At 35.8% G+C, this 27972-nt stretch overlaps 1 protein-coding gene across 1 annotated transcript in view; it reads right to left on the bottom strand.

The window, feature by feature from the left end:
• Positions 1 to 27972, bottom strand: part of nan (transient receptor potential cation channel subfamily V member nanchung) — a 120852-nt gene that overhangs the window by 17713 nt on the left and 75167 nt on the right. Inside the window, exon 14 of the mRNA XM_085808594.1 lies at positions 8780 to 8896. Coding sequence (XP_085664720.1) covers positions 8780 to 8896 — 117 coding nt within the window. The remainder of the gene's footprint in view (positions 1 to 8779; positions 8897 to 27972) is intronic.

The following is a 27972-nucleotide window of genomic DNA, read 5'->3' as shown; positions in this document are numbered from 1 at the left end:
TGGTTACTGGGGAAAACAGAACTAATTTATGGTAAGGATGAAAAGTTTAGAGTCTGTATTGTATAAACCAAGCCTGGTCTTTTAAAAAGGCCAATAGCTAAATTAGCTATACTACCAGTACATGTTACATAAGTTCAATGTATATTTGCAGATTAAAGAAAAATATATTTATGTCTTGTTTTGAATTTATATTTTGTGCATTTCAAGTATATTTGCAGATTAAAGAAAAATATATTTATGTCTTGTTTTGAATTTATATTTTGTGCATTTCAAGTTCTGTGTTTAATTATGTTTATTGCTTTTGTTCATGTGTATTAAGTTAAAATTTTGTGATATATGATTTGAACTATATGGTGATTTAAAACTGTTTAACTTTGGTTATTGTTAACTGTGTAACAAATACCCAACCCGGGCGGTATGTTAACGACGAAGAGAAGAGAAGTGAAGCCAACATCTAATGTTTCAGTATTGTCTACGTGTGGATCTGGCAACAACGGGTAGAAAAGAATAAGGTGCAAAGCTAACCGCCATGGATTGAGTGTGTGCTGGTAATTCTGATTATGTGACATTTATGTTAATATGTGGATGGCGAGAGTGTCCATCCGAGCAGAATACGTAAAGTTCTCATATGTGTATAATTCTGTTAACAGAAGTAATATTAAAGATGATACAGTCCATTTAAAAGTTTGGAAAATTCGTGAATATTTGTGTGCCTATTCTCGAACAAATATGGTAAAGCCCCCGGGGCTGTCTGCCTAAGACGACAGATATGGGACTTTCTAAGGTTTAACAAAAGACCGTTTAGGACTTTCTAAAGGTTAGATTAGGCTAACTGGAATACGAGACCGTTTAGGACTTTCTAAGGCTTAGATTAAGGTAACTGGAATATAGCAAAGCACACGAGGGCTATCTGCCCAAGGAAAGGGATGCCTTCGTGGAGCGCATTCTAAGGCAAATTAAAATTAGCTCGTATTCAAGTTACACATGAGGAAAACCAAAGCAAACAACCATGCAGCCAGTCCGTTCGCCCAGATACGAACCCAAGATGAACTACCAGCACTCACCAATCTTCGGTCATTCGGCCATTGGTGGGAGTTAGTAAACATAGAACACAGAGAAACACGCATTTAAAATCATTTGTTGCATATAAAAACTTTTATCATGAGAATTTAAAGAATTAATTTGTGAAAGATTTTGTAAGGATTACGTTGTTTCGGCTACCAGAGCTCTCTGCCTGTCTGTGAGATATTATTTTGCAATGCGCAAATTGTATGCGCATTTCGCATTTTGTTCTTGCATTCTTAAAACCGCTAATTGTAACTCTGCCGTTTTACTTTTGCGCTGCGTTGTGTTCGAAAGTTCAAACCGCCGAATAAAGGTTAATTTACAGTCCACTCGCAGTGATGTATTCTTAGGTTTATTAATTTAAAGTTAAGATACCGCTTCGATACATTATTTGGTCGTCCTACGCCGGAGCTTCGAGGAAAACCCGCGCTTGTGAATAAGAATTCTACGTGTTCGTATTGGTGTTGATAATGCAATTTCGGCTTAGAATTCTCAAGAGTTACGCAATGGATACAGTGTACGAGGTGAGTGAAATAGTTAACACATTTTAAGTACATTTGATATTTCGTTATTGCTACTATTTTTGGGATTAAAGTATTAGTAAAATCGAGAATTTGGAATATTTTCAAAATGTCAGATATAGAAAAAATGCGAAAGAAAATTTTGAAAACACAGTTAACTAAATTCATCGAGAGAATAGATTATGATAGCTTAGATAATGCTGAAGCTGAATTAATCTTAGAAAAATGTAAAATTTTTAAGGAAGATTTTAAATCTCTATTTAGAGAAATTTATACAAATTGTGATGATGATAAAATAGACACTTTCGTTGAGGAAGAACAGTCGATTTTAGAGAAAATTGAGGAGGTTCACTTAAAAATTATTCGTAATTTAAAGATTTACAAGGTCGTAAATGCAAATGGCGATAAACCTGTCGTACCTGACGTACTGAATGAATCTCTGAAAGTTACCGAAATTATCTTTACCCACATTTAGCGTAAATTTAACTGAATGGATAACATTTAAAGATTTATTTAACGCTAATGTTCGCAACAATCCAAATATATCTGGGGCTCAAAAATTACAATATTTAAAGAGTTCTTTGAAAAATGATGCTTATCGCATTATTCAGTCAATTCCCATAGCTGATCAAAATTTGAGTATTGCTTGGAATTTACTAGAAGAGAGATTTTCTAATAAGAGAGAACAGATATTTTCTTTTATTAAAAGAATTCTTAACATTTCACAAATACAAACGGAATCTGCATCCTCGATATTAAGTTTAGTAGATAACGTAAACGAAATAACTCGCTCATTGGAAATATTAGATCAAAAGGATAGATAATTTTAGTGATACTCTGTTGTTGTATATTATTTTGGAAAAACTTGATGGTTCGACAAAGTTGGGGTGGAAGCGTCAATTAGAAAAAGACGAAATACCAAAGTTGAATGACTTGATAGAATTTTTGAAGAATTACGCTAGAACATTACAGAACAGTAAACCTTTAATTAAGACACAATAACACGCCGAATAAATACTAATTCAGAAGTCAAACAACAAAAATCAGCGTTAATTTACAAAATTTTCACAGGACTAGTTTCGATGGTTTTACCGAACCATCATCTTCAGCTGCAAAACCGCAAATGAACAAGATAGGAAATAATGTTTAGATAAGATAAGAAAGATGGCGCCACTTGCTTATTCTTGTCCAGGCTTTCTTATCTTATCTAAACATTATTTCCTATCTTGTTCATTTGCGGTTTTGCAGCTGAAGATGATGGTTCGGTAAAACCATCGAAACTAGTCCTGTGAAAATTTTGTAAATTAACGCTGATTTTTGTTGTTTGACTTCTGAATTAGTAAACCTTTAATTAGTAAAACGCATAAATCAGATAAACCAGTGTATAATAGAGTTACTTCTCTGATTACTAATTCTACCTGCTTATTTTGTAAAGAAGATCATCTTTTGTGTACTGCTTTAATTAAGGTTCAAAACTCAAAAAATGAATTCATAAATTGTAGATGTTTACTAGATTCAGGTAGTGAAAAATCATTCATTCGTCGGAAAACAGCTATCAATTTAGGATTGAGCATAAAGGATTCGAAGATATTAGTGTCATGCTTAGGTACTTTCAATACAACTACCACTGGAGAAGTTGAGTTGTTGTTTATACCTCATTTTAATACTAATTACAGAATGTCAACGTCCGCTTACCTAATAGACAAAATTACAGGAAACATTCCAAGTGTAACATTACTTTTGAATTTATATGAAAGTTTCAAAGATTTAACTTTAGCAGATTCTACATTTCATGAATCGGGAGAAATTGATATTTTACTTGGAGTTAATGTAATCCTTACTTTAATCAATGGCGAGGTAATTAAAAGGGGCAAAAATCTTCCATTTGCATGTTGTTCTAAGTTAGGATGGGTAATTGCTGGAACTACACATTTTGAATTCCCAAACCGTAAGCAGGTTTCAGTCAATACGCTAAATGTAAACACGGAGGAATTAGTTAAATCATTTTGGGATTTGGAACAAATTCCCACATCGAAACCTTTAACTAAAGAGGAAATATTGTGTGAAAATCATTTCGTGGAAAATCACGTGCGTAGTGAAAATGGTCGTTACTCAGTAAAACTGCCATTCAAGCCTAAAAGAAATGAGTTGGGTAATTCCAGACCATCAGCCTTTCGCAACTTTCTTAGTCTTGGAAAAAAAAAAAAAAAAAAAAAAAAAAAAAAAAAAAAAAAAAAAACTAATAAAAACTCCTGAAGTATATCAACAATAGAAAGACTTCATGTCCAAATATTTATCACTTGGACACATGGAAGAATTATCCGATGATAATTTAGATAAAGTAAATTTTCATTATTATATACTTCATCATCACGTGCTAAAAGAATCGAGTCTTACCACAAAACTACACGTCGTTTTCAATGCTAGTGCCAAACCTACATCAGGGATATCGCTTAATGACACGCTGATGAATGGTCCCAAGGTACAAGACGACTTATTTACTATTCTTTTGAGGTTTATATGCTATCCCATAGCCATTACTAGCGACTTATTGAAAATGTATCGACAAGTTCAAATTCATGATGAAGATCGCGATTTCCAAAAAATAATTTGGAGAGATGATCCATCGAAGCCGATTAAAACTTACAGGTTGTGCACAGTTACGTACGGCACTACTTCCGCTTCATACCTGGCTACTCGCGTACTCAAACAACTAACAATTGACGAAGGAACTAAATTCCCAAAGGCAGCTAAAATAATATTACACGATTGTTATATTGATGATGTCCTATTTGGTTCAGACACAGTAGAGGACGCGGTAGAGTTAATTTCACAACTGAGTGAACTTTTACAGAAAGGTGGCTTTCAACTGCATAAATGGTGTACAAATAATCGCTCAATTTTGGAAACTGCTTTGAGTGCTCAGAACTCAAATTCTTCATGTACAGTAGTTGATACTAAATCAATAAAATTATTGGGTTTGGAGTGGTATCCAACGCAAGACGAGTTTACTTGTCACTTTGGAAATCTCGAAAACAGAGAGTGTTCTTCTAAAAGAATAATTTTATCTTCTATTTCGAAAATCTTTGATCCACTTGGTTGGTTAGCACCTTTTATAGTTGCAGCAAAAATCTTGCTTCAAGATATATGGAAATTACAAATTTCGTGGGATGATCCCTTGCCAGATGAAATCAATCAAAGATGGAAAATCTATTGTGAAGATATCGCAAGTCTTAAATGCATTCATATTCTTAGGAGAGTATTATTGCCCAAATCTACAAATGTAGAACTTCATTGTTTCTGTGACGCATCAGAGAAAGCTTACGCCGCAGTGATTTATTTAAAGTCTTCAAACAATTCTTCAGTTTCGGTGCAGCTACTAACATCAAAAACTCGCGTAGCTCCCCTGAAAGTAATATCTATTCCTCGTTTAGAACTCTGCTCTGCAGTTCTATTAGTGCATTTGGTTCAAGCTGTGCAGAATTCATTGCAAATTCCTGTTGACGATATTTACGCATGGAGTGATTCAATGATAGTTTTGTCCTGGATACAATCAGAACCAACACGCTGGCAAACCTTCGTAGCCAACCGCGTTTCAGAAATTCAATCAGTCTTACCTTCATCGCATTGGAATCACATAAAAGGAAAGGAAAATCCAGCTGATTGCGCATCAAGAGGTCTTTTGCCTTCAGAGCTTTCTACTCATGGCTTGTGGTGGACAGGTCCTCAGTGGCTTAATTCAAATAATATTCCGTTCTCTATCAATTTACCATTTTCAGAAGAGTCTTTAAGGGAACAACAGAAAAATATTTCTTGTTCAATTGGAACAGTCGCTTCGCAAATTCCAGTCCTTAATGAAGTTTCATCATTCTTGAAACTTAAAAGAATCATCGCATGGTGTTTTCGGTTTGCGAATAATTCAACTAAATCTACCGCAACAAGGATTAAGGGTTACCTTAAAACCGAAGAATTGCAATACGCTAGAAATGCAATTGTTAGAGTAGTTCAAAGGGATGAGTTTTTTAATGAATATAATCTTCTGAAAAAGAATCAACCGTTAAACTCAAATAGTAAGATCCTTTCTTTGAACCCCTTTATCGATAAGAATGAACTTATACGCGTCGGAGGAAGATTAAGACAATCCAACATCGTGCAGGACAGAAAATATCCTATTTTGTTGCCCAAGAAACATCACATAACACAGATTATAGTGAATCATTTTCATGAATCTCATCTTCATGCTGGCCCCCTGCTATTGCTATCAGTAATTAGAAGAGAATATTGGATAATCCACGCTAGGTCAGTTGTAAGACAACAGATTTAGAAATGTGTGAAATGTCATCGTGTACGAGCTAAAACATCTACCCAAATAATGTCTGATTTACCATCGTCTAGAGTAGTTCCGTCAAAGGTTTTCTTCAAAGTTGGAATTGACTACGCCGGGCCATTTCAAGTGAAGCCCAGGCAAGGTCGAGGAGTAAAACTAATGAAATGCTACATTTGTGTATTCGTGTGTTTTACTACAAGAGCTATGCATATTGAATTAGTAGGTAATCTAACATCAGAATCATTTATTGCCGCTTTGAAGCGCTTTCTATCTCGAAGAGGAAAACCAATAGAAGTGCATAGCGATTGTGGCACAAATTTTATTGCTGCAGATAAGGAATTGAAAAGAGTAATAAACTCCTTGAATGAAAATGAATTGGTTAATAAATATTGCTCTACTGAAGGTATTAAGTGGACATTTAATCCTCCCGCAGCGCCACATTTTGGAGGATTATGGGAAGCTGCAGTCAAATCTACAAAGTTACATCTCAAGCGAAACATAGGTGAACAACCATAGGTGTAACGCAAGAATTTACGACATTGCTAGCTCAAATTGAAGCTTGTTTAAATTCCCAACCTTTGTGTCCAATGTCTGAAGATCCATCAGAATTTTCTGCACTAACGCCAGGCCATTTTTTAATTGGTACCCCGCTAACTGCCTTACCAGAAGAAAGTTTACATGATCAAAAAATTCCTATATTGCAATGTTGGAAGTTTGTTGAGAAAATGTTTCAAAGCTTTTGGAAAAGATGGTCCAATGAATACATTTCTAATTTGCAACGACGTTCAAAATGGTTGAAAGTGCAACCTAATTTAAAGGTTAATGATTTAGTTATCATAAAGGAAGACAATTTACCCCCGCTACAATGGAAATTAGGAAGAGTGCTGGAAGTTTTTCCTAGCTCAGATAATATTGTGCGTATCGTGAAGATCAAAACTGCTAACGGAGTTTTCAAAAGGCCAATTCACAAACTTAGTGTTTTGCCAATCAATGATTAAGTTTTTTTTCCCTAAAGCATTATAACTTTGTACTTTGATTTAACTATGATTAAGTTCCTGAATTGTATCAAGGCTTCTGTGCATCTGTTTTGAGAACAATTTAGTTTCATCGTATAATTTCATATTATGTTTTCTTGTGAATATTTTAATGATACATTTTTGCATAATTTAATATTGTTATGATAATTTCATTTTGTAAAAGCTATTTAGTTTGAAACGATGTTTCAACGCCGGGCGGAATGTTTCGGCCACCAGAGCTCTCTGCCTGTCTGTGGGATATTATTTTGCAATGCGCAGATTGTATGCGCAGCTCGCATTTTGTTCTTGCATTCTTAAAACCGCTAATTGTAACTCTGCCGTTTTACTTTTGCGCTGTCTTGTGTTCGAAAGTTCAAACCGCCGAATAAAGGTTAATTTACAGTCCACTCGCAGTGATGTATTCTTAGGTTTATTAATTTAAAGTTAAGATACCGCTTCGCTACGTATGTTAATTTTATTAACAGTTAAATTTTGAGTTAAAGTTCCTTTCCTGTCAAATTCTTAACTTCAGCTTGCTACTTCCGGCCAGAACGTAGTTTTAGTATCACGCCTGTATACATAATGAGGAAGAGCAATATTTAACCGCGAAGTTCTACTTGCTGAGTTAGACAGAATCAGAGTTTCTGATTTGCGCGCGTCAGCCTTTTTGGCTGCTCTCTCGCAAAGCTGTTATTACGCTCGGGCGTACCCAGGCCCTTGATAGCTTTGCAGTCAATTAGCGTTAAGGGGCCAACTCAGTTAGAATCTTGATAGCTTCGGCTATATCTCTTTAGTTTAGATTAGTTTTAGTTTATTTCTTAGCCTTTTAAGTTCAAGCTCAAATGTCGGCTTTTATTTTACACTCCAAGACGGAGTTCTGTTAAATCTTATTTGAATAATAAAGGGTTAGTTACCCTTCCATCTTGCTGTTTCTTGTCACACGAACTCAAGCGATTATTCGCTTACTAGTTCTTAAGATTCTTCACGTTCAACTGTAAATTAGCATTTACAAAGTGAGGAACTCTACAATTTGTCAATATTTCCCTCGAGTTATCATTTATGAATTACTTTACGAAGATTTAGTTTAACAAATCAGTTTTAGTTTTTCCGTTGCTTTTTATTTTAACTCACATTATTCCAGAAGATACAAATCTATCGCGTATATAAGAAAACAAATAAGGCATTTAATTAAGACAATTTGAAAAGGGCTGATCAAATCAAACATCCTTCCAAGATAATTCTCTCGACGAAAATGTTTGTATCGTTTCGACTGTTCGCACACAAAAGGAAGTATTTATTTAAATCGAGATAATTATAGCCTGGAAAGGGTATCTATTGAACTTAATACTAATTTGGAGAGCTTGAAATAGTTAGAGAATCAATTAAACGACAATCGACTTAACAGCTTAATTAGCTTTGACTGTTTAATTTTATACTCTTAGTATATTTAATTTAAATTGCACAGTAAGCAATATGTACTGAAATTTGGTCAAAACCTTGCAGTGGATTTTGAGTTGTAAATAGCCTTAGTATTGTTATTTAATACAATCGGTAGCAAATAAAATATTAAGATACATAGTTTGATATTTATAACGACGTTTATTTTTTGTCAGGAAAACATTACAATCTGGCCAAAAAAGTCCAATTACCAAAATGCTCTCCAGCCAGTAAATTACCAGCTTGTCACTTTAGTACAGATAGGAAATCGATATCTCATAAAAGAAATAGGTAGTCGTATATTACTGATAAGTCTTCCCAAGTCACAAATTTGAATTTTCCCCTACATTAATTGCATTTTAAACCAAAATTTTAAGAAGCTTTTTAAAAATATGAGATGTTAAAACAAGTACCTGTCTCATCCATTCATTTTTTCGCTCTGCAATATCTTGATAAGTTTTTCCCATCATAGCGATTAGCATATTAATTAATAGCAGAGCTACTAATGCCATGTACATGATGAAGAAGGTCTGAAATAGTAAAAAAAAATAATTGAGTTAAAAATAGTCTTTTGCTCCAAAGAATTTATTCAATTTGTTTTCTGTAGTAACAAAATGAACAAATTAAAGATAATATACTTTTCTGAACTTTGATTTGAAGTTACGCCTTCTAAGAATATTTCATCAGTTATTATTTACATAATCTGCTGTCAATGGCCATGTTTCAAATATGAGGCAATGGAAATCATAGTAAAGCTTAACTTTGATTAAAAATGTCTGTTATCTTAATTGTTTAAGCTCCGCGGATCGTTGCATAATTCTGGTAGAAAAGTGCCAACTCAGACTAAATTTTTTTTTTTTTTTTTTTTTTTTTTTACCAGATGAAAAGGGAAGAATGATAATATCGAGCTCATTTCGTGCGCTCTAATTTTATTTCTTTATTTGTAATTTTTTACTTTTCTTTTTAGCTACTATAAGAAAAAAAAAAGAGTCCTGTGAAAATGACCAGAAATAATATTTGACTTCAGTAAAATCTCTTCAAACAGTAATGCTACTAATGATTGGTAGTTGAATTCGATAACAAGGATCCACAGATTAGCAACACTTTCCATCGTAAAATACAAGCATTGCGACAATGTTTTGCGCTTCTAGGTTAGGTTAGATTATTGCAAAGTACGCGAAGGAAGGAACGAGGGGAATGTCTAGTGGGAGCTATGTCTACATGGACGACATTCATGAGAAACCTGGTTCCATGCACATTAGACATGGGGAAAACCATGAAAACACCCATGCAGTCAGACCGTTTCCCTGGGGTTTGTGCCCGATCCGAACTACAAATGTTCAGAAAATTTATGGCTCTATCTATGGTGAGCCACAGAAAATTTCTAATGCTGGTAAATATAACTTATTTTTCACTATAGGTTTCCATTGCTGAACTATGCTTATATTTTAACGCACCTGCTTACCTCTGTAAGACGACAGTTCTCTCCGTCTTCCGTCATCTGCTTATATTTCAACAAAATTATTCAACAAACATATTTAGGCAGATAAAATGATATTTTAGATCTCTTAATAAACCTCTTTCTAAAGGACTTGGAGGCTAACTTTTTGATAATTTGTTAGATTGTTAGAGCTCAAGTAAGAGAACACGTTTTGTAGAATTAATTTCGAAAGAGGATGGAAATCATAATTCTTAAATTCTGTACCAGCTAAGTTACCGAAGCCAGTTATTTTTTCTTCAGTTTTCTACGCTGTCTAAAATAATCGAATACCCCTAAACATGCCTAATTTCGGCATTCCTAAAGTATCTGTTAGTGTATAATTTTTGTTACGATGAAATGAACAACTTTGATTAGTAGATGATAAGGGAAACATTGCTGATGATTGAAGAAGAATCCGCAACTTGTTGCATAGAATATAAGCTAAACCTTTCAGAAACTTACGTTCAGAATATATATATATATATATATATATGACTGCTACCTTCTCTCACTAAATAAGACAACGCTATTACATTCCATCACTGAGTATATTTACATTTACAACGATTTCGTTTAAAATTTTTGAAACAAGTAAGTTACTTTTAATTTCCTTTCAGGAATCGGTTTGTACCTAGATTTGTATTTAAATACCTACTTTTGGTTTTGCTTTTAAATCTAAAAGAAAATATTAATTTGTACATATTTCTACTGTTTACAAATATCTTCCTTTGTTCCTATTTCATTTATTTTATATTAATTTGCACAGGTCTCAATAGTTTTTTTTATTCTTTTAACTATACTGTGAGAGTGTCGGGGAATATTTTTTCTAAAGTGAGGATCTCACTTAATTCAGTTCTTGACAAGTAACTCAAATTAAAAAAATCACTTACTCATTTTTACCTTCGGTTTTGTTTTTGGCAAGCATTTTGGCTCAATCAGACTTATTATCTTTCTCATTTTTGAATTTTGCTCGTACCTTATGATTTAATTCTAACAAAATAACTAATTTGATCCTTATTTGGAAAAAAGACAAAACGCTGTCACTTAATTTGGTTATTGTTAATTGACAGTTGTTGTACCTCTCATCATACAGCGAGGATAAGTCTGGCAACAGCTGCAGGAAGAAAAACTTGGCAGTGCTGGAATGGCAACAGCGGATGATATTCTACAGATTTTAAAATTTTGATTTTGAGTCGATGTTTCCTTTGCGATACTATTGCGTTAAAACATTTCAGTTTTGGGCGAATGAAATGAATCCGCTGCCTCGTTGCGGATATTAGTAAAATATATTGAGAAAATTAGCTGCGTTGGAAAGGATGAAACCTTGTGTTTGAATTTGCGGTATTTTTCCTGCCAAAGTTGCGTCGAGTTCAGAATATTATGCCAGGCTTATTCACGCTGGTGCAGATAAGTTCAAATTTTGTTTATTGTATTTATAGTGTATAACTTGTAAATATATGAATAGAATTCTATTAAATAAACATTTAAAATTCTGGAATGGTGTTTTAAAATTTTAGATGTAGAGTATTCACATTGCTATGTCGGAGCCAGTGGCAGTCAGGTGTAAAGTAAATTTGTTTTTGCTCCAAGACGTAACAAAATGGTGAGCCAGCCAGGATTGCGATCCTGATTCGAATGTGTTGGGATTATTATATTAATATAGTTGAGAAAGTATTGTGTTTGCTATATTATATTATTGTAGAAGTAAATATTAATTTAAGTGTTATTTGGAAACGTAATGCGTTTTATCGTCTGCAATGTTGAATTTCGTATTTGTATTCGAATTAGTTTCAATTTTCAATTGAAATGCTATGCACTAAATCGTCTGCAGTGTAAACGTAGAAAAGGTTATGCGTTAAATCTTCTACTGTGATATTCAAAATAATTTAGTTTTGCTGTATTATGAATGTTATGACATATTGTTATTCATTTTTATTATATTGAGTTATATTTTTGGAATTGCTGAGTAAAGACGTTTTTCTGGATTTATCGGATTGATGATAACATTACAGATTTTTGAGTTTTAAGTGGGTCTGCATTTAAAGATAAAAATGGATGTTGATATGTTGAAGAAAAAGCGTGCAACGGCACGCAGTGCCTTTACTAGGAAGGCTAAGATTCTAAAAACCAAACTTTGTAAAGATGTTCAAGCGGATAGAGATGTATTGAAAGACAAAATTTTGAAGTTGCAGATGATAATTGCTGAGTTGAGATCTTGCGATTCAGAAATACTAGATTCAATGATTAAGGAAAAAGCCGCTGAAGATGATCGGGAAACAGAGGTCATAGGCTGCGAAGAATATTCAGATGAGTTTATCACACTTAATCGTCGGGTGAAAGAGAATATAGATAATGCGGTTGACCGTAGTGTCAATACGAGTTCTAACACGGATAGTAGCATAAGTGCTTCTAATGAAAAACGGTACAAGTTGCCGAAAATTGAAATTAAAAAACTCGATGGACAATTATTAAGCTACCTTACATTTTGGGGTCAATTAAAAAAGATCCATGAGGATAAGGAGCTTAATGACGTTGACAAATTCCATTATTTAGCTCAATCAATGTTACCCGGAACTCGGGCTAGTGAGTTGATAGATAGTTATCCTTTAACGGCTGAAAATTACCCGAAAGCTATTTCTGCGTTTGAGGAGCGTTTTGGAAACAAGGAAATTTTAACTGAGATATATGTGAGGGAATTGTTAAAATTAATTATCCAAAATGTACGCTCATAAGGGAAGGATCGGTTGCCGCTAGTGTCACTGTTTGACAAAATCGAATCCCATCTAAGATCTCTAGAGTCTTTAGGCTTAGCCCTGGATACTCATGTTTCCTGGTTATATCCCATGGTCGAGTCTTGTCTGTCTGCTGAGATGCTTCGAGTATGGCAGAGAAGCGTTTTGTTCAGTAAAGAAGGATCACGTCTCACAAAATCTCCTGAAATTTTGCGTAAAGAGGTCGAAGGAGAGCAGAGAGTTAAACTAGCTAGGTCTGGATTTGAAATTTCTTCTACTTCGCGCAATGAACATTCTAAAGATGTAAAAGTTAAGACCAAAAAACCAATCGCTAGCGCAGCTAGTCTAGTTGCTGCCAAAGAACAAAAATGTGTTTTTTTGCGGAAAATCTCACGAAAGCAAAGAATGTTTTACAGCTCAATCGATGAGCTTAAAGGAAAGATTATACAAATTAAGAGAATTAAACTGCTGCCTCCGCTGTCTTAAACCAGGGCATTTTGCGAAGAAGTGTCCACAGTTTATTCAATGCTATTTGTGTAGGCGATCTCACCGTATAATTTTATGCCCGGAGGTATCAGAAAACAATGCTGACAATAAGGAAAAACGAAACGAGTCAGTAATGGTACAAAGTACAATATCCTCTCCCTTATGTATGAATGAAGTCACTCTTATGACGTTAATAGTTGAAATAGTTGTAGGCACTGTAAAGAAGGTGGTCAGGTGCCTCTTGGATTGTGGATCCCAACGATCTTACGTTTTACAATCCACAGCTGAAGCTTTAAATGTGAAAAGCACTTTCTCTGAAACTTTAACTCACGCGTTATTTGGCGGAACAAGGACTGAGTCAAAAATTCACAAGAGATATTCTATAGGTCTAAGCCCGGTTGGGAAAAACGAAGTGTGCCAATTTAGTTTTCTGGATCAAAATACCATTTGTGGAGGCATACAAGGCATACCTAAAGGACCGTTATTGAAGGAATTAAAAAGACACAGAATTTGGATTTCAGATGTCGGTGAGGGTCACCCGGAAATAGAAATCCTCATAGGGAGTGATATTTATGGGCAAATACTTACTGGTGAAGTAATTCAGCTTGAGGGTGGTTTGACAGCCATAAATACTAAACTGGGATGGACGCTGTGCGGGGAATCGAAAGGAACGATTATCCAAAGTTTTGAGGGTACTCCATCTATGTTAGTAACTAATCTTCTTATTCAAGACATGGAACCTTCCTTTATGTGGAAGTTAGAAACTATCGGCATTGCAGATGATGCGCAAAGCATTTCCAGGGTCGCAGAAGATCAAACAGCGAAAGAGCAGTTTCTTAGGGGGCCTTCGCAGAACCGGAGATGGTAGATATTGCGTGAGTTTACCTTGGGCTCTAAAATTCCCTCCTGATATTCTCTCTAACTGGCATATTGCAGAAAAGAGGCTCTTTGCTACTACGAGAAAATTAAGAAAATTAAATAAATTTGATGAGTATAGTACAGTATTTAACGAATGGCTAGCGGAAGATGTCATAGAAATTGTCCCAAAATCAGTAAAGAATGACGGAGGGCATTATTTACCACACCATCCAGTAATAAAATTAGGTAGCCTCACTACCAAGATTAGGCCTGTATTCGATGCGTCGAGTAAAGTCGTTGGTTCGCTTTCGCTAAATGATTGCTTGATAAAAGGTCCAAACCTTGTAGAAGAAATCTCAGCCATTCTAATGCGGCTTAGGAAAAAGGCAATTGGTGTAACATCCGATATTAGGCGGGCCTTTTTACAGATTGAGGTAGAGCGTGAGGATCAAAATTACTTAAAGTTTTTGTGGTGGGTAAATAATAGAATTGAAGTGTTTCGTCACAAGAGGGTTGTTTTTGGGTTAACTAGTAGCCCCTATTTATTGGCATCTGTGATTTCATTTCATTTGTCCCACGTTTCACCTGAATTCAAGGCTGTTGCGAATAAACTTGCCAAATCATTTTATAATTAAGACAACAATAACACGCCGAATAAATACTAATTCAGAAGTCAAACAACAAAAATCAGCGTTAATTTACAAAACTTTCACAGGACTAGTTTCGATGGTTTTACCGAACCATCATCTTCAGCTGCAAAACCGCAAATGAACAAGATAGGAAATAATGTTTAGATAAGATAAGAAAGCCTGGACAAGAATAAGCAAGTGGCGCCATCTGTTGGCGAAACCAGAACTAAAACATAATTTCTCTAAAAGCCGAAGGCAAATTTGGATTGGAATTAGGATCGTTAACTAGAACAGAAAGATTTTTATGAATGTGAAATGCCTCTAGAAAATCCAGTTCTCCAATGGAAGGTGTTTTTTGAATAATTTTGGCAGCAGAAAAATTGAAAGTGTGATTTTCGGACCAACAATGTTGAGCAACAGAAGACTTCTGTGTTTCCTTTTTTCTAACATATGCCTCATGTTCTTTGACGCGAAATTTTAAGGCTCTCTTAGTTTGGCCAATGTAAATTAAACCGCACTGGCAAGGAATCCTATAAATACCCCAGGAATTCATATCCGGAATGGGGTCCTTGAGTATAGAAGTTGGAATTTTATTGATGGGAGAGTAAACAACCCGAAAGTTAAATTTCTGCAAAATATGTGCAACTTTATAGCTAATTGATGGAAAGAAGGGAATGACAACAGAATTTTTATAATCTCCTAAAATAAGAGTGTGGCTTTTAGTGTGTTGAGATGAGAATTTTTTAACTGCTTGATTAATAATGTTGGGTGAAAAGCCCCTGTCAATAGCTATTGCTTTTAAATAATTTAGTTCTTCATCAAGGGCTAGTTTGGAGGAGCAAACTTGAAGAGCACGGAAAACATAGGAATAAAATGAAGCTAACTTTTGTTTAGTCGGATGACATGATCCACCACACTTTAAATCATGTCATCCGACTAAACAAAAGTTAGCTTCATTTTATTCCTATGTTTTCCGTGCTCTTCAAGTTTGCTCCTCCAAACTAGCCCTTGATGAAGAACTAAATTATTTAAAAGCAATAGCTATTGACAGGGGCTTTTCACCCAACATTATTAATCAAGCAGTTAAAAAATTCTCATCTCAACACACTAAAAGCCACACTCTTATTTTAGGAGATTATAAAAATTCTGTTGTCATTCCCTTCTTTCCATCAATTAGCTATAAAGTTGCACATATTTTGCAGAAATTTAACTTTCGGGTTGTTTACTCTCCCATCAATAAAATTCCAACTTCTATACTCAAGGACCCCATTCCGGATATGAATTCCTGGGGTATTTATAGGATTCCTTGCCAGTGCGGTTTAATTTACATTGGCCAAACTAAGAGAGCCTTAAAATTTCGCGTCAAAGAACATGAGGCATATGTTAGAAAAAAGGAAACACAGAAGTCTTCTGTTGCTCAACATTGTTGGTCCGAAAATCACACTTTCAAAAAAATCCACCACACTTTAAATCATGTCATCCGACTAAACAAAAGTTAGCTTCATTTTATTCCTATGTTTTCCGTGCTCTTCAAGTTTGCTCCTCCAAACTAGCCCTTGATGAAGAACTAAATTATTTAAAAGCAATAGCTATTGACAGGGGCTTTTCACCCAACATTATTAATCAAGCAGTTAAAAAATTCTCATCTCAACACACTAAAAGCCACACTCTTATTTTAGGAGATTATAAAAATTCTGTTGTCATTCCCTTCTTTCCATCAATTAGCTATAAAGTTGCACATATTTTGCAGAAATTTAACTTTCGGGTTGTTTACTCTCCCATCAATAAAATTCCAACTTCTATACTCAAGGACCCCATTCCGGATATGAATTCCTGGGGTATTTATAGGATTCCTTGCCAGTGCGGTTTAATTTACATTGGCCAAACTAAGAGAGCCTTAAAATTTCGCGTCAAAGAACATGAGGCATATGTTAGAAAAAAGGAAACACAGAAGTCTTCTGTTGCTCAACATTGTTGGTCCGAAAATCACACTTTCAATTTTTCTGCTGCCAAAATTATTCAAAAAACATCTTCCATTGGAGAACTGGATTTTCTAGAGGCATTTCACATTCATAAAAATCTTTCTGTTCTAGTTAACGATCCTAATTCCAATCCAAATTTGCCTTCGGCTTTTAGAGAAATTATGTTTTAGTTCTGGTTTCGCCAACAGATGGCGCCACTTGCTTATTCTTGTCCAGGCTTTCTTATCTTATCTAAACATTATTTCCTATCTTGTTCATTTGCGGTTTTGCAGCTGAAGATGATGGTTCGGTAAAACCATCGAAACTAGTCCTGTGAAAGTTTTGTAAATTAACGCTGATTTTTGTTGTTTGACTTCTGAATTAGTAAATCATTTTATGTTGACAATTGTGTCACGTCAGTCGATGATAACGAAGAGCTAAAGGTTTTTATGAGCCAGTCGATTACTGTTATGGCAGAAGCCAAAATGGATCTTCGAATGTGGACTTATAATCAATATGGTGATCAAGAGCTAGCAGCTGAAGATAGTAATCCAGTCTCCGCAGTTCTAGGCTTGCAGTGGGACCGACGAGGTGACAGCCTTACAATATCCGTCCAAAGAGAAATCGTTAAACGAGACTTATCAAAAAGGAGACTATTGTCTCTAATTAATGCTGTTTTTGACCCGCTAGGTTTCTTTGTGCCCGTCATATTACCTGCGAAATTAATTCTTCAAAAGGCTTGGGCAACAAAATCGACCTGGGATAAGCCATTACCGGATGAACTTCAAACAAGATTTGAGAGATGGTACGAAAGGTTGCCTAGTCTTTCCAGCCTTAAATTACCTCGTCGCATGGGTCATGGAATTAAGGATTCATGGACTCTACACGTCTTTTGCGATGCCAATCAAGCTGCTTATGCAACTGTCATTTACTTACGAAGTAAGGAAGAAGACAAAGTTTTCGTGAAATTCGTCATAGCAAAATCACGGGTATCGCCCTTAAAGAAAATAACTATTCCGCGTTTGGAGTTGCTAGCCTGTGTTCTAGGTGCACGCTTGGCAAGATATACTGTTGAAACCCTGTGCTTAGTCGATGTCCCGATATATTACTGGACAGACGCTACTGTGGCTCTTAGCTGGATACAACGAGAGGAAAACTGGGGAGTATTTGTGAATAATAGAGTAAAGGAGATTCGGAAACTCTCGAAGCAGGAATGTTGGAGACATATCCCTGGGAAATTGAATCTGGCAGATGTGGCATCTCGTGGCTGTACGCCTGAACATTTGCGACAATGCAATTGGTGGGAGGGCCCCGAATTTCTGAAAAGCTCTCCGAAAGAATGGCCAGATTTTGAGTTTACTCCAGACGAAAATTCTCTTGCAGCAGAAATTAAGAAGGGAGTAATTGTCAATTTGAGTATAAAATTAGAAGATTCTGAGTGGTACAAACGTTTTTCAAGTTTTTCTAAAATAGTTCGAGTATTCTGCTGGGTTCTACGCTTTACTAATAAACTCTTAAAGAAGCCCTCGTATTCTTCGGATACCTTAACAGTAGAAGAAAAACTAACGCCGAAACATTTTTGTGGAGCTTAGAGCAAAGGAAGCACTTTCAAGAGAAAGGAGATTGCGTCCATGGATTATTGGTAGTGAGAGACAACGACGGAGTCCTCAGAGTTAAAACTAAAATCATTGAACGTGATGATGAATTCTGCTTCCTTTATCCCCTGTTGCTTCCGTCCAAGCATTACTTAACTGAATGCCTCATAAGAGAGTATCATGAAAAGAACTGTGATGCGGGAGTGCAGATATTAGCTGCTAAGTTAAGAGAGCGATACTGGATCATTTCGTCGAAACGTAATATAAGATCTTGCGTAAGTCGATGTGTAGTATGTAGGAGATTTACCGCTAAAGTTTTATCTACCCCTCCGATCCAGTTACCCCTTGACAGAATAAGAGATTCGGCAGTCTTTGAAACAACTGGAGTCAATCTTTGTGGACCTTTACTTCTGAGACCAAAGAGTAAAGCTTGGATCGTCTTGTTCACCTGCGCCGTATACCGGGCAATTCACCTGGAGCCTATCACCTCTCTGAGTACTGAAACGTTTCTTCAGGCTCTGAGACGGTTCATTGCCAGACGAGGCCGTCCTGCGACCGTGAATTCAGATAACGGAACGAATTTTACCGGAGCAGACAATGCTCTGAGATGCCTGGATTGGATAAAACTCACAGAAAACGAGTGTTTTCCAATAAAATATAAATTCACCCCCCTACGGCTGCGTGGTGGGGTGGATGGGGGGAGCACTTAGTTCGTTCCACCAAGACTCTTCTCGTGCGAATTTTAGGGAGATCGTCGGTGAATTTCGAGGAGTTACTGACCGTCCTGTGTGATGTTAAATCCACATTAAACAACCGTCCTTTAACATACATCTATAATGATTCGGAAAAGCTCGTACCTCTGACACCTTCCCTGGTTTTGCGAGACATAAAACAAGTGGGGGTACCTGATCTGGATTACATCGATTCCCAGAACCTGAATGTGCATGTAAATTACTGCAATACGTTGAGACAAGAACTGAGAAGTCGCTTCCGCAAGGAATATCTGGCTCAACTAGTGCAGAAAACAAGCGCTTCATGTCAAAACCTAAAGGTGGGGGATGTAGTCCTCATAGAACTAGACAATAAAAAACGTATAATGTGGCCAATGCGCAAAATTGTAAAAGTATTCAGTAGCAGAGATGGGGCTACCAGAGTGGTACAGGTAAAAACAAGCAGTGGATATTTGGTAAGACCAATCAAAAAACTGTATCCACTAGAAGTTTCAACTACCAGTGATCCTGTGCTAACTCTGGCAACTGAAAACAGATCTAGATACGGTAGACTCTTAAAACCAAGGACATGCTCATAGAAATAATGTACAATATAGACGTTTTGGACTTATATCCTCTTTTCTTTAGCAATGACTTTAATTAGAAGTTTATTCTTTATTGATCTCATTTTAGTATGATCTGTCATATATATTGTATGTTAACCGAGTTTCTTTTATGTGTTTTCTAAACTAACACATAGTACTGTTTTGTTTTATTCGTAATGTTAGAAAACTTTGTGCAATGTCTGATTTTGAGAAAATCAAGGTGGGAGGATGTTGTACCTCTCATCATACAGCAAGGATAATTCTGACAACAGCTGCAGGAAGAAAAACTTGGCAGTGCTGGAATGGCAGCAGCGGATGATATTCTACAGATTTTAAAATTTTGATTTTGAGTCGATGTTTCCTTTGCGATGCTATTGCGTTAAAACATTTGAGCTTTGGGCGAATGAAATGAATCCGCTGCCTCGCTGCGGATATTAGTAAAATATATTGAGAAAATTAGCTGCGTTGGAAAGGATGAAACCTTGTGTTTGAATTTGCGGTATTTTTCCTGCCAAAGTTGCGTCGAGTTCAGAATATTATGCCAGGCTTATTCACGCTGGTGCAGATAAGTTCAAATTTTGTTTATTGTATTTATAGTGTATAACTTGCAAATATATGAATAGAATTCTATTAAATAAACATTTAAAATTCTGGAATGGTGTTTTAAAATTTTAGATGTAGAGTATTCACATTGCTATGTCGGAGCCAGTGGCAGTCAGGTGTAAAGTAAATTTGTTTTTGCTCCACGACATAACAACAGTGGATCGGTTTGTTCGCAATTGATAAGTCAATTAATCTACGGTCAATAACAATGGCTACCTATGTATCATTATATATGGTATATTATATATAGATATAGATATAGATATAGATATAAACACACACACACATATATATATATAGATAGATATAGATATATATATAAAACACACACACATATATATATAAACACACACACACACATATATATATATATAGATAGATATAGATATATATATAAAAACACATACACACACACATATATATATATATATATGCATCATATATAAATGTAAACTTTACAGCATCTAAAGTTAAAAGTAAATTGGAGTCAAAGCAAGGGAATTCCTCACGAATATTAATAGTTGCATCCTTATATAAGAGGTTTAACACAATAACTAAACAATTCAAACTTAAAAAAAGGATCATAGTAGTACAAACACGAAAACTAAAAATGCAAAAGAGAAAAATATGCAAGAAATAAAAATATAAATATTAATCTCCTTTTACTAAAACTCCAATTCAGAACACATCAGGAGAAAATGAATTAAAGCTTCATAAAAGTTGATAAATATGCTTCGAAAACGTGCTTTGTTCTCCTAGTTCATTTGAGATCAAAACCCGAAAAAGAAACAAATTTTCCTTACAAATGACTACGCAAAAAAACCCCATAAAACTTCACATTATGTAAAATGACTATTCGAAAAATGCCAAATTGATCTAAAATATTATATGCAAGTCCGAAATTCAGAATCAAATATAATTATACAGAGCTATACAAATATACTTTAAAGCAAATAGTCATTTAAACAATACCCTAAATATTTCCCCAATTATGCTTAACGGAACTTTTTAATTCCAAGAAAACGAAAAACTTTTCAGAGATTGTTTTAAATAATAAAATCAAATCTGAGCCTACTTCAGCAAAAAACTGAAAACTTATTAGCAACAAAATTGGAAAAACTCAAACTTACTGAAATCATATGACGACCTTCAAACGAAAATTTACTTAATTCTTCAAATGAGCAAACTGTGTTTCTTGTAGAATTCGTAGTTGCTCTGGAGAAGCAGAAAATGTTAGTTCTAAGAAAAAGTATGCGATAAGGTTTAAAGTGTCCAATAGCAGAACTAAGTATTTAAACATGTGTTCAAAAAATCCTATCCTGTTAAACTTTGTGTTCAGGGATGTCAAATACTTAGTTCTGCTATTGGACACTTTCAATTTTCAAAATGCGTTTTTTCAATTTTGTTTCTAATTAGTTTTCAGTTTTTTGATAATGTAGGCTCAAATTTTATTTTATTATTTAAAGCAATCTCTGAAAAGTTTTCCGGTTTTTTGGAATTAAAAGTTCAGTTAAGCATTAGCGGGGATCGCTCATTTTTATTGTTTAAATTGTGGTGTTGTGTGGTGCCAACTTGCCCGCAACAGGAGTAGTGACTGCTATGAACTGGAAATTACACAAACTCTTAAGAAGGGTTTAACTCCCTTTTTATTCCACTTTAGAAGTTACAGATGCATTCACTTGACGCTCACAAACTACGCCGACCCGGCGGTTAAATAAAAATAGAAAAGTACAACTAAAAATAAATAACAGGATGAATAAATAACAAGTCACTACCTACGAGGCTCTATAAACGTGACTAACTTAACCGCGTTCTAAGATACAGCTGAGATTTCAGCAAACTTTCAGAATAAGAAGTTGAAAGATTCAACTAACTGCCGAAGTAGGCACACAGGCCGAAACGCGCGGTTCTTAAACTTCTACCAAACAACCTTCACGCTCGTGAATCAAGAAAGCACACTTACAAACTCGTTTCCCTTCTATTTAACTCAAAATTACTTCTGCTAAAAATTTGAATACTCTGCGCGTTCTACTAAAATTTACATACTCTGGCACTGGCAATTCCAGGGGAAAGTAAAGGCTTGACAGGAAAGATAGCTTAAACTTAAAATAAATGTTAGTTAAAATAAATATAAACCCTACATTTGCCGCTGCCAGAATTTGGTAAACTTGGAAGCAGGTCCTCGAAACGAACTGTTGTAAAAGTTTCCATATTCTGAACTAAAACTGAAGAGCTTCTTTTACATAAAACAAACTGTTTTCTCAAAAATTAGAATAAATTTCTGTAGGTACATAATTTTACCATCTCTTCTTACAGGAACCTTTCCTGGTCTTCAGCAATCAATCTTTTCTCTTCCTTCCAGCATCTGCAAGGAATAAGTATCAGGATCTTCTAAATACATTATGATTTACACTTTCTTAACACTGGATAAAGTTGTAATTTTCGATCATTTTATTTTCCTTAATTAACTACTTAATTCACATTCATTCAAGTAGTCAAACATGAAATTAACTTTACCCTGGTTCTCCACCATGTGTGGTGTCAAACGGGAATACTTGTGTTTTAGTATTACAACGCTTCCCGTAACCACAATGATTTGTTAGAATTCCAACAACCAAATAGACACACCTTAATCGACATACTGAAACTCAATGAGCTATGTTTAACATTCTTAAAATTCAAGTGTAGGTGGAGAACCCTACAAAACACATTCATTCTAAATTCCCCCCCCCCTTCATTCATCTTTAGACATGCAGGCTTTCGCTCTAAAGCATGATTTTATCTACAGTTTAATACTTAAATTTGAATTCATTTCTTTTGAGTATTTACTTTTAGCATCTAAAATTTTATGCTTCTAGACTAAATTCTACTTTTACATAACTTTCAAGTATTTACGTATATTTACAAAATTCTAATACATATGATTTTTACAATTTACCAAAAAATGAATAAGATAAAAATGAAGTTTTACTTCACGCATTCTTCGCCAAGCTGGCGGCACTGAAACTAAATTTTTCATTAATACAAGAATACGAAGTTATTTTACTTTCGGCCAAATTTTGGCTTTAACATAACAGAATTAGTCTTTCGACCAGCAGGAACTGCTTGCTCTTAGATTTTATACTTAAAGAAAATAATACTTTTGCCTTAGCTAAATAAAGTAAAACAAATCTAAGTCTCAACCGAGACAAATTGACTTCCGTCAAAACATAGAACTTCGTATTTACGCATAACATTTCGGAACAAAAGAAAAATTTATAGAAGATTTTAACTTATCTTTGAGTTTTCGATTTTTGGAACTCCGACATCCTCTTCTGACAGAACTGATCCCACGTTATGGAATTCGTAGAGGTCAGTCGTCGCCTTTGGGTTCTTCGAGTTTCATCCATGGTGATTTTTCTTTTTCGCCCTCTGTACGCCGCTCTCTTGGAGCGGTAGTCTTCGTGTTCCTGTCTTTTCCGTTTTGCCCCTGGACGGCTATCTTGGCGGCCTCCGGTCTGGAATCGTGCTTGAATTTCTTCTGTTGGTGGTGGTCTTTTCGTTCCTCCTTATGTCTTTTTGTTCTCGTGAACGGCGTCCTTATTTGCTCCTGACTATCTGGCCCTGGAAGTGGTTTCCTTAGACGCAGAATTTCTACTGCGGGTCGTTGTAACTGGTCTTTTCCTATTTACCAAAGATTCTTTACGCTGCGGCGTTGATTTCTTGTATTTCTTGAATGCTGGAGTCTGAACATTTCCTTTCTTCTTTTCGGGACCGTAGCATGACTTGTAAAAGGGCTAGGTTCCTCTTTTGTTCTCTGCTTCTTGGGTGGTGGAGCGGGTGGCGTTACTTCTGGGCCTCCCACTTTTTTGCGCTTGAGTCCTGCAAGAAACTTTTAAGGATTTCAAAATCATTTTGATTATAATATTTTTTCACCTTTTCGGGACTTGCTTTACAGATTTCCCCTCTCTCGTTCTTAAACTACGACTCCCTTGATTTCCTGAATTACATAGGGGCCTTCAAATTTTGGAGCGAACTTTGCAGTAATATTGTCTGGGGCACTTGATAAAGAAAATTTCCGCTTTAACACATTATTCCCAACTTTAAAATCTGCTTCACGGCGTTTTCGATCATAATACAGTTTCTGTCTATTTCTTGCCGTATCCGAACTTTTAACGGCCTGGTCAATGAGTTTCTGTACATATTTTTGTTTGAATTCTTGCTCTCTTTGTTGCACAAAGAATAATTTATCTAGTGGCGTAATTAACTTCCGTCCTGAAAACAATTCTGCTGGAGTTTTTCCCGTAGTATTATGATTTGCTGTTCTTAAAGCATAAGCTAACTCATTTATGTAGCCATCCCAGCGCTTGTGATGTGTGCTAACATAACTTCGAATTATTTTTACAATATTTTTATTAACTCTTTCTGCAATGTTTGCCTGTGATCTATACCAAACCATTTTGATATGGCGTATGCTAAGTCCAGTGCAAATGGTTTCAAATATTTGGCTAATGAATTGTTTACCGTTATCGCTAATGACTTTTATCGGTGCACCGTATTTTAAAATGTATCTGTGTAAGAATGCATCTGCGACTGTTTTGGCTGACGCGCGTTTAAGTGGAACAATTTCTGACCATTTTGAAAAATGATCTACAATTACTAAAAGAAAACGATTTTTATTTAACTCACTCTGGGGGAAAGAAACAAGAAGATCTGTGCCTAAAATTTCATTCGGAAATGTAGCGCAAATGCTATTTAAATACCCGGCAGGGCTGTAATTAATATCATTTATTAACTGACATTGATTGCAGGAACTGACATAAGCAGTTACTATTTTGTATAATTGCGGGAAATATACCGCCTCGCGTACCATTTTCAAAGTCTTTCTGACCAATAAATGACCCGCTGTTTTCGCGTCGTGTAATTCCTTCAAAATGCTTAATCGAAGCGAGGCTGGGATGACTGGTTTATATTCGAAATTTTTGTTTGTTGTTTTCGTATAAAATAATAAATTATCTATTATTTCATAGTTTTCTGCTCTACTTCTTATTGAATCGATATCTGTGTGTTCAAAGCTTTCGGGGTCTTTTAAATACGCATAGATACTTCCAAACTCAGGATCAGGTTTCAATTCGGCAATAATTGTTTCTCTAGAATCTAAAAATTTTGAAGTCAACACAGCGCATTTGAGTTCATTGCCTTCATCGTCCAGTTTTATACGAGATAGTGCGTCAGCAACGTTGTTTTCCTTACCTGGTTTATATTTAATTACTAGGTTATACTCTTGAAGTTTTAAAGCCCATCTTATTAACCTGGGGGTTAGATTTTTCCCCGAGTAAACTCTACCAACAGCCGCATGATCCGAAAAGACTGTTACTGGCGCTTTGCCGAAATAAACTCGAAATTTGTGTACAGCCATTAATACGGCTAATGTTTCTCTCTCTGTAGCTGTATAATTCCTTTGCGTAGGATTTAAAATTTTACTAAAAAATGTCAAAGGATGGCCATTTTGCATGAGAACCGCACCTACGGCATAGTCCGACGCATCTACTGCAATTTCCAGGTTTTCGTCCCCTTCAGGGAATTTCAAAACAGACGCCATGATGAGGGCTTGTTTTAACCTTTCAAATGCAGTATTTGCCTCTGTTGTCCACGTAAATTTACTTTTCTTTCTTTTAATTGCTAACATCGGTTCAACAATGTTCGCGAACTCTTTTATGAACGACCGACAATAAGAACATAACCCAAGGAAAGAAGAAAGTTTCTTGGCGGTGTTGGGAGGTGGGAAATACTTGATGGCTTTTATTTTTGAATCCTGAGTTTCTATACCATTTTGCGAAATTTTATACCCCAGATATTTAAGTTCTTTAGGCGCGAACTTGCATTTTGATGCGTTAATTGTAAGACCGGCCTCTTTTAATAACTTAAAAACCTCTTCTAGATTTTTAATATGTTGTTCCAACGTCCTACTCGTTATAATTATATCATCTAGATAGATTAAAGTCGATTTTCCTAGGACAGGCTTTAGAATAATGTCCATAGCTCTCTGGAATGTTGACGGGGCCCCACACAACCCAAAGGGCATGCGTAAAAATGCATAAGTGCCCGATTTTGTGATAAACGAGGTTTTATGTATGTCTTCGGGTCTCATAGCTATTTGATAGTAGCCGGACGTTAAGTCCAACGTAGTCATGTATCTCGTGGACTTAATCTTTCTAATAATTTCCTCTATAACCGGGAAAGGGTAAACTGGGAATTTAGTAACACTATTAAGCTTTCTGTAATTGATAGCAAACATCCAAGCATTTTTGTCCGAGGGAGGGAACTCATTCTTTTTCCTACATAGTACGACTGGAATCGCGTACTCACTATTTATGGGCGTTATTATCTGGTTCTTCAACATTTCCTGAATGTGTTTTCCGATAATTTGTTCTTTCAGTTTATTATACCGGTAAGGTTTAGTCCTACAGGGTTTGTCGGCAGTTAACTGTATATCATGCATAACAATTTGACAATTACCAGGCCGTTCTGAAAACAAGTTCGAAAAAGTACTCACCACTTGCTGGATGGCTTGGCTTTCATGGTCATTCAAATGGCTAAGGTCGACTTGCGGTTGTTCCACTGGCTCCACCACCCTCCGATCCATTTCCAGCATAATTGAATTTTCCTGAAAATTCAGTTTGGCTTTCGCGGCTTTTAAAAACTCCATGCCTAAAATAAGTGGACTTTGCAAATTTTTTACCACAAAAGTTAATCTTTAAGGCTTTCATTTTTTACCTGTACTTATAATGATAATTTCCCAATACACTGACAAATTTGTCCTTGCGCTGCTATGATTTCTGTGTTTTTATTTTTAAATAATCGTAACCTATTAAATTTTTTTCTTAAAAAATATATCACTCATAAAATTACCTTCTGCCCCTGTATCGATGAGGGCTTCTACTGGTACATCGCCAACCAGGACTTGTATCATTGGTAATTGTAAGTTTTTTACGATGACCGTATTTAAGTATCTTCTTGAGGGTTTTTTCGAAACTTCCGGGGTCTGGACCCTCGCTTTTACAGGCCCCTCTACTCGTTTAAAGCTTTCCTTTCAACTTCTGTCTTCTGGGTACGCGGACGGTTGTTTTCAAACTTCCTTTTTGGGCCTTGACCTTCGAGCTTCGATGAGTTAGCTTGATAGCTCTTTCCCCCATAAGAGCGATTTGTGTTTCTGGTCTGTTCATTTGAGGATTGCCTTCGGAGACCTTGAGAATACGATGCCTCTCTAGCTTTTTCCGCTATTATGCGATTTTGGAACTTGACCGCCAACTCGAAGAGTTCCTGCAAGGTGCTTGGGTTTCGAATTTCGAAGTAATCTTGGACAGCAGGTAGCAATCTTGGTAAGATTATTTCAATAATCTCCGCGTCGGGTTTCTTCCCATACAGCATATCCGTCAGCTTAATTTTTCGCAGAATAAAGTCCATCAACTCTTCTATATTACGTTGATAAAAACTACACAGTTCAGCTTGTAGCTTTGCTCGGTCTTTCACTATGGGGAAATCCTTTAATAATGATCTTTTGAAACTTTCAAAGGTATATGTTTGGTCTCCGAATTCCCCTAATAAAAATTTGCCTATATTCTTCCACCATAGTGAGGCCTGTCCTCTTAGTGCCGACGTGGCAATGGCGACTTTTTGTCTTTCAGGCTCAGGGTATAGCTGGAAATGATTTTCTAGGCCTTCTAAGAATATGGCCACCGAAAGTTTTCCGTCGAAATTGACGTTTGGCTTGATTGATGCTTTCATCGTCTGGACCAGGTATCCAAATCCTTCTAATTGGTTCACCATTTCTTGTTGTTGGACTTATGCAGGAGCTTCCAATCAGTTTTCGGCCATTTCAGTTCGAAAAGTGTTCGGGCGCCAATGTGGTGTTGGGTGGCCCCAACTTGCCCGCAACAGGAGTAGTGACTGCTATGAACTGGAAAT

This window comes from Stegodyphus dumicola, chromosome X1 (assembly GCF_044657685.1).
Source record: "Stegodyphus dumicola isolate Sdum_Otavi_A_Nest chromosome X1, ASM4465768v1".
In the NCBI taxonomy this organism is placed as follows: domain Eukaryota; kingdom Metazoa; phylum Arthropoda; class Arachnida; order Araneae; family Eresidae; genus Stegodyphus; species Stegodyphus dumicola.
The sequence above is the reverse complement of the archived record's forward strand: the minus strand, read 5'-3'. Positions and strand labels throughout refer to the sequence as shown.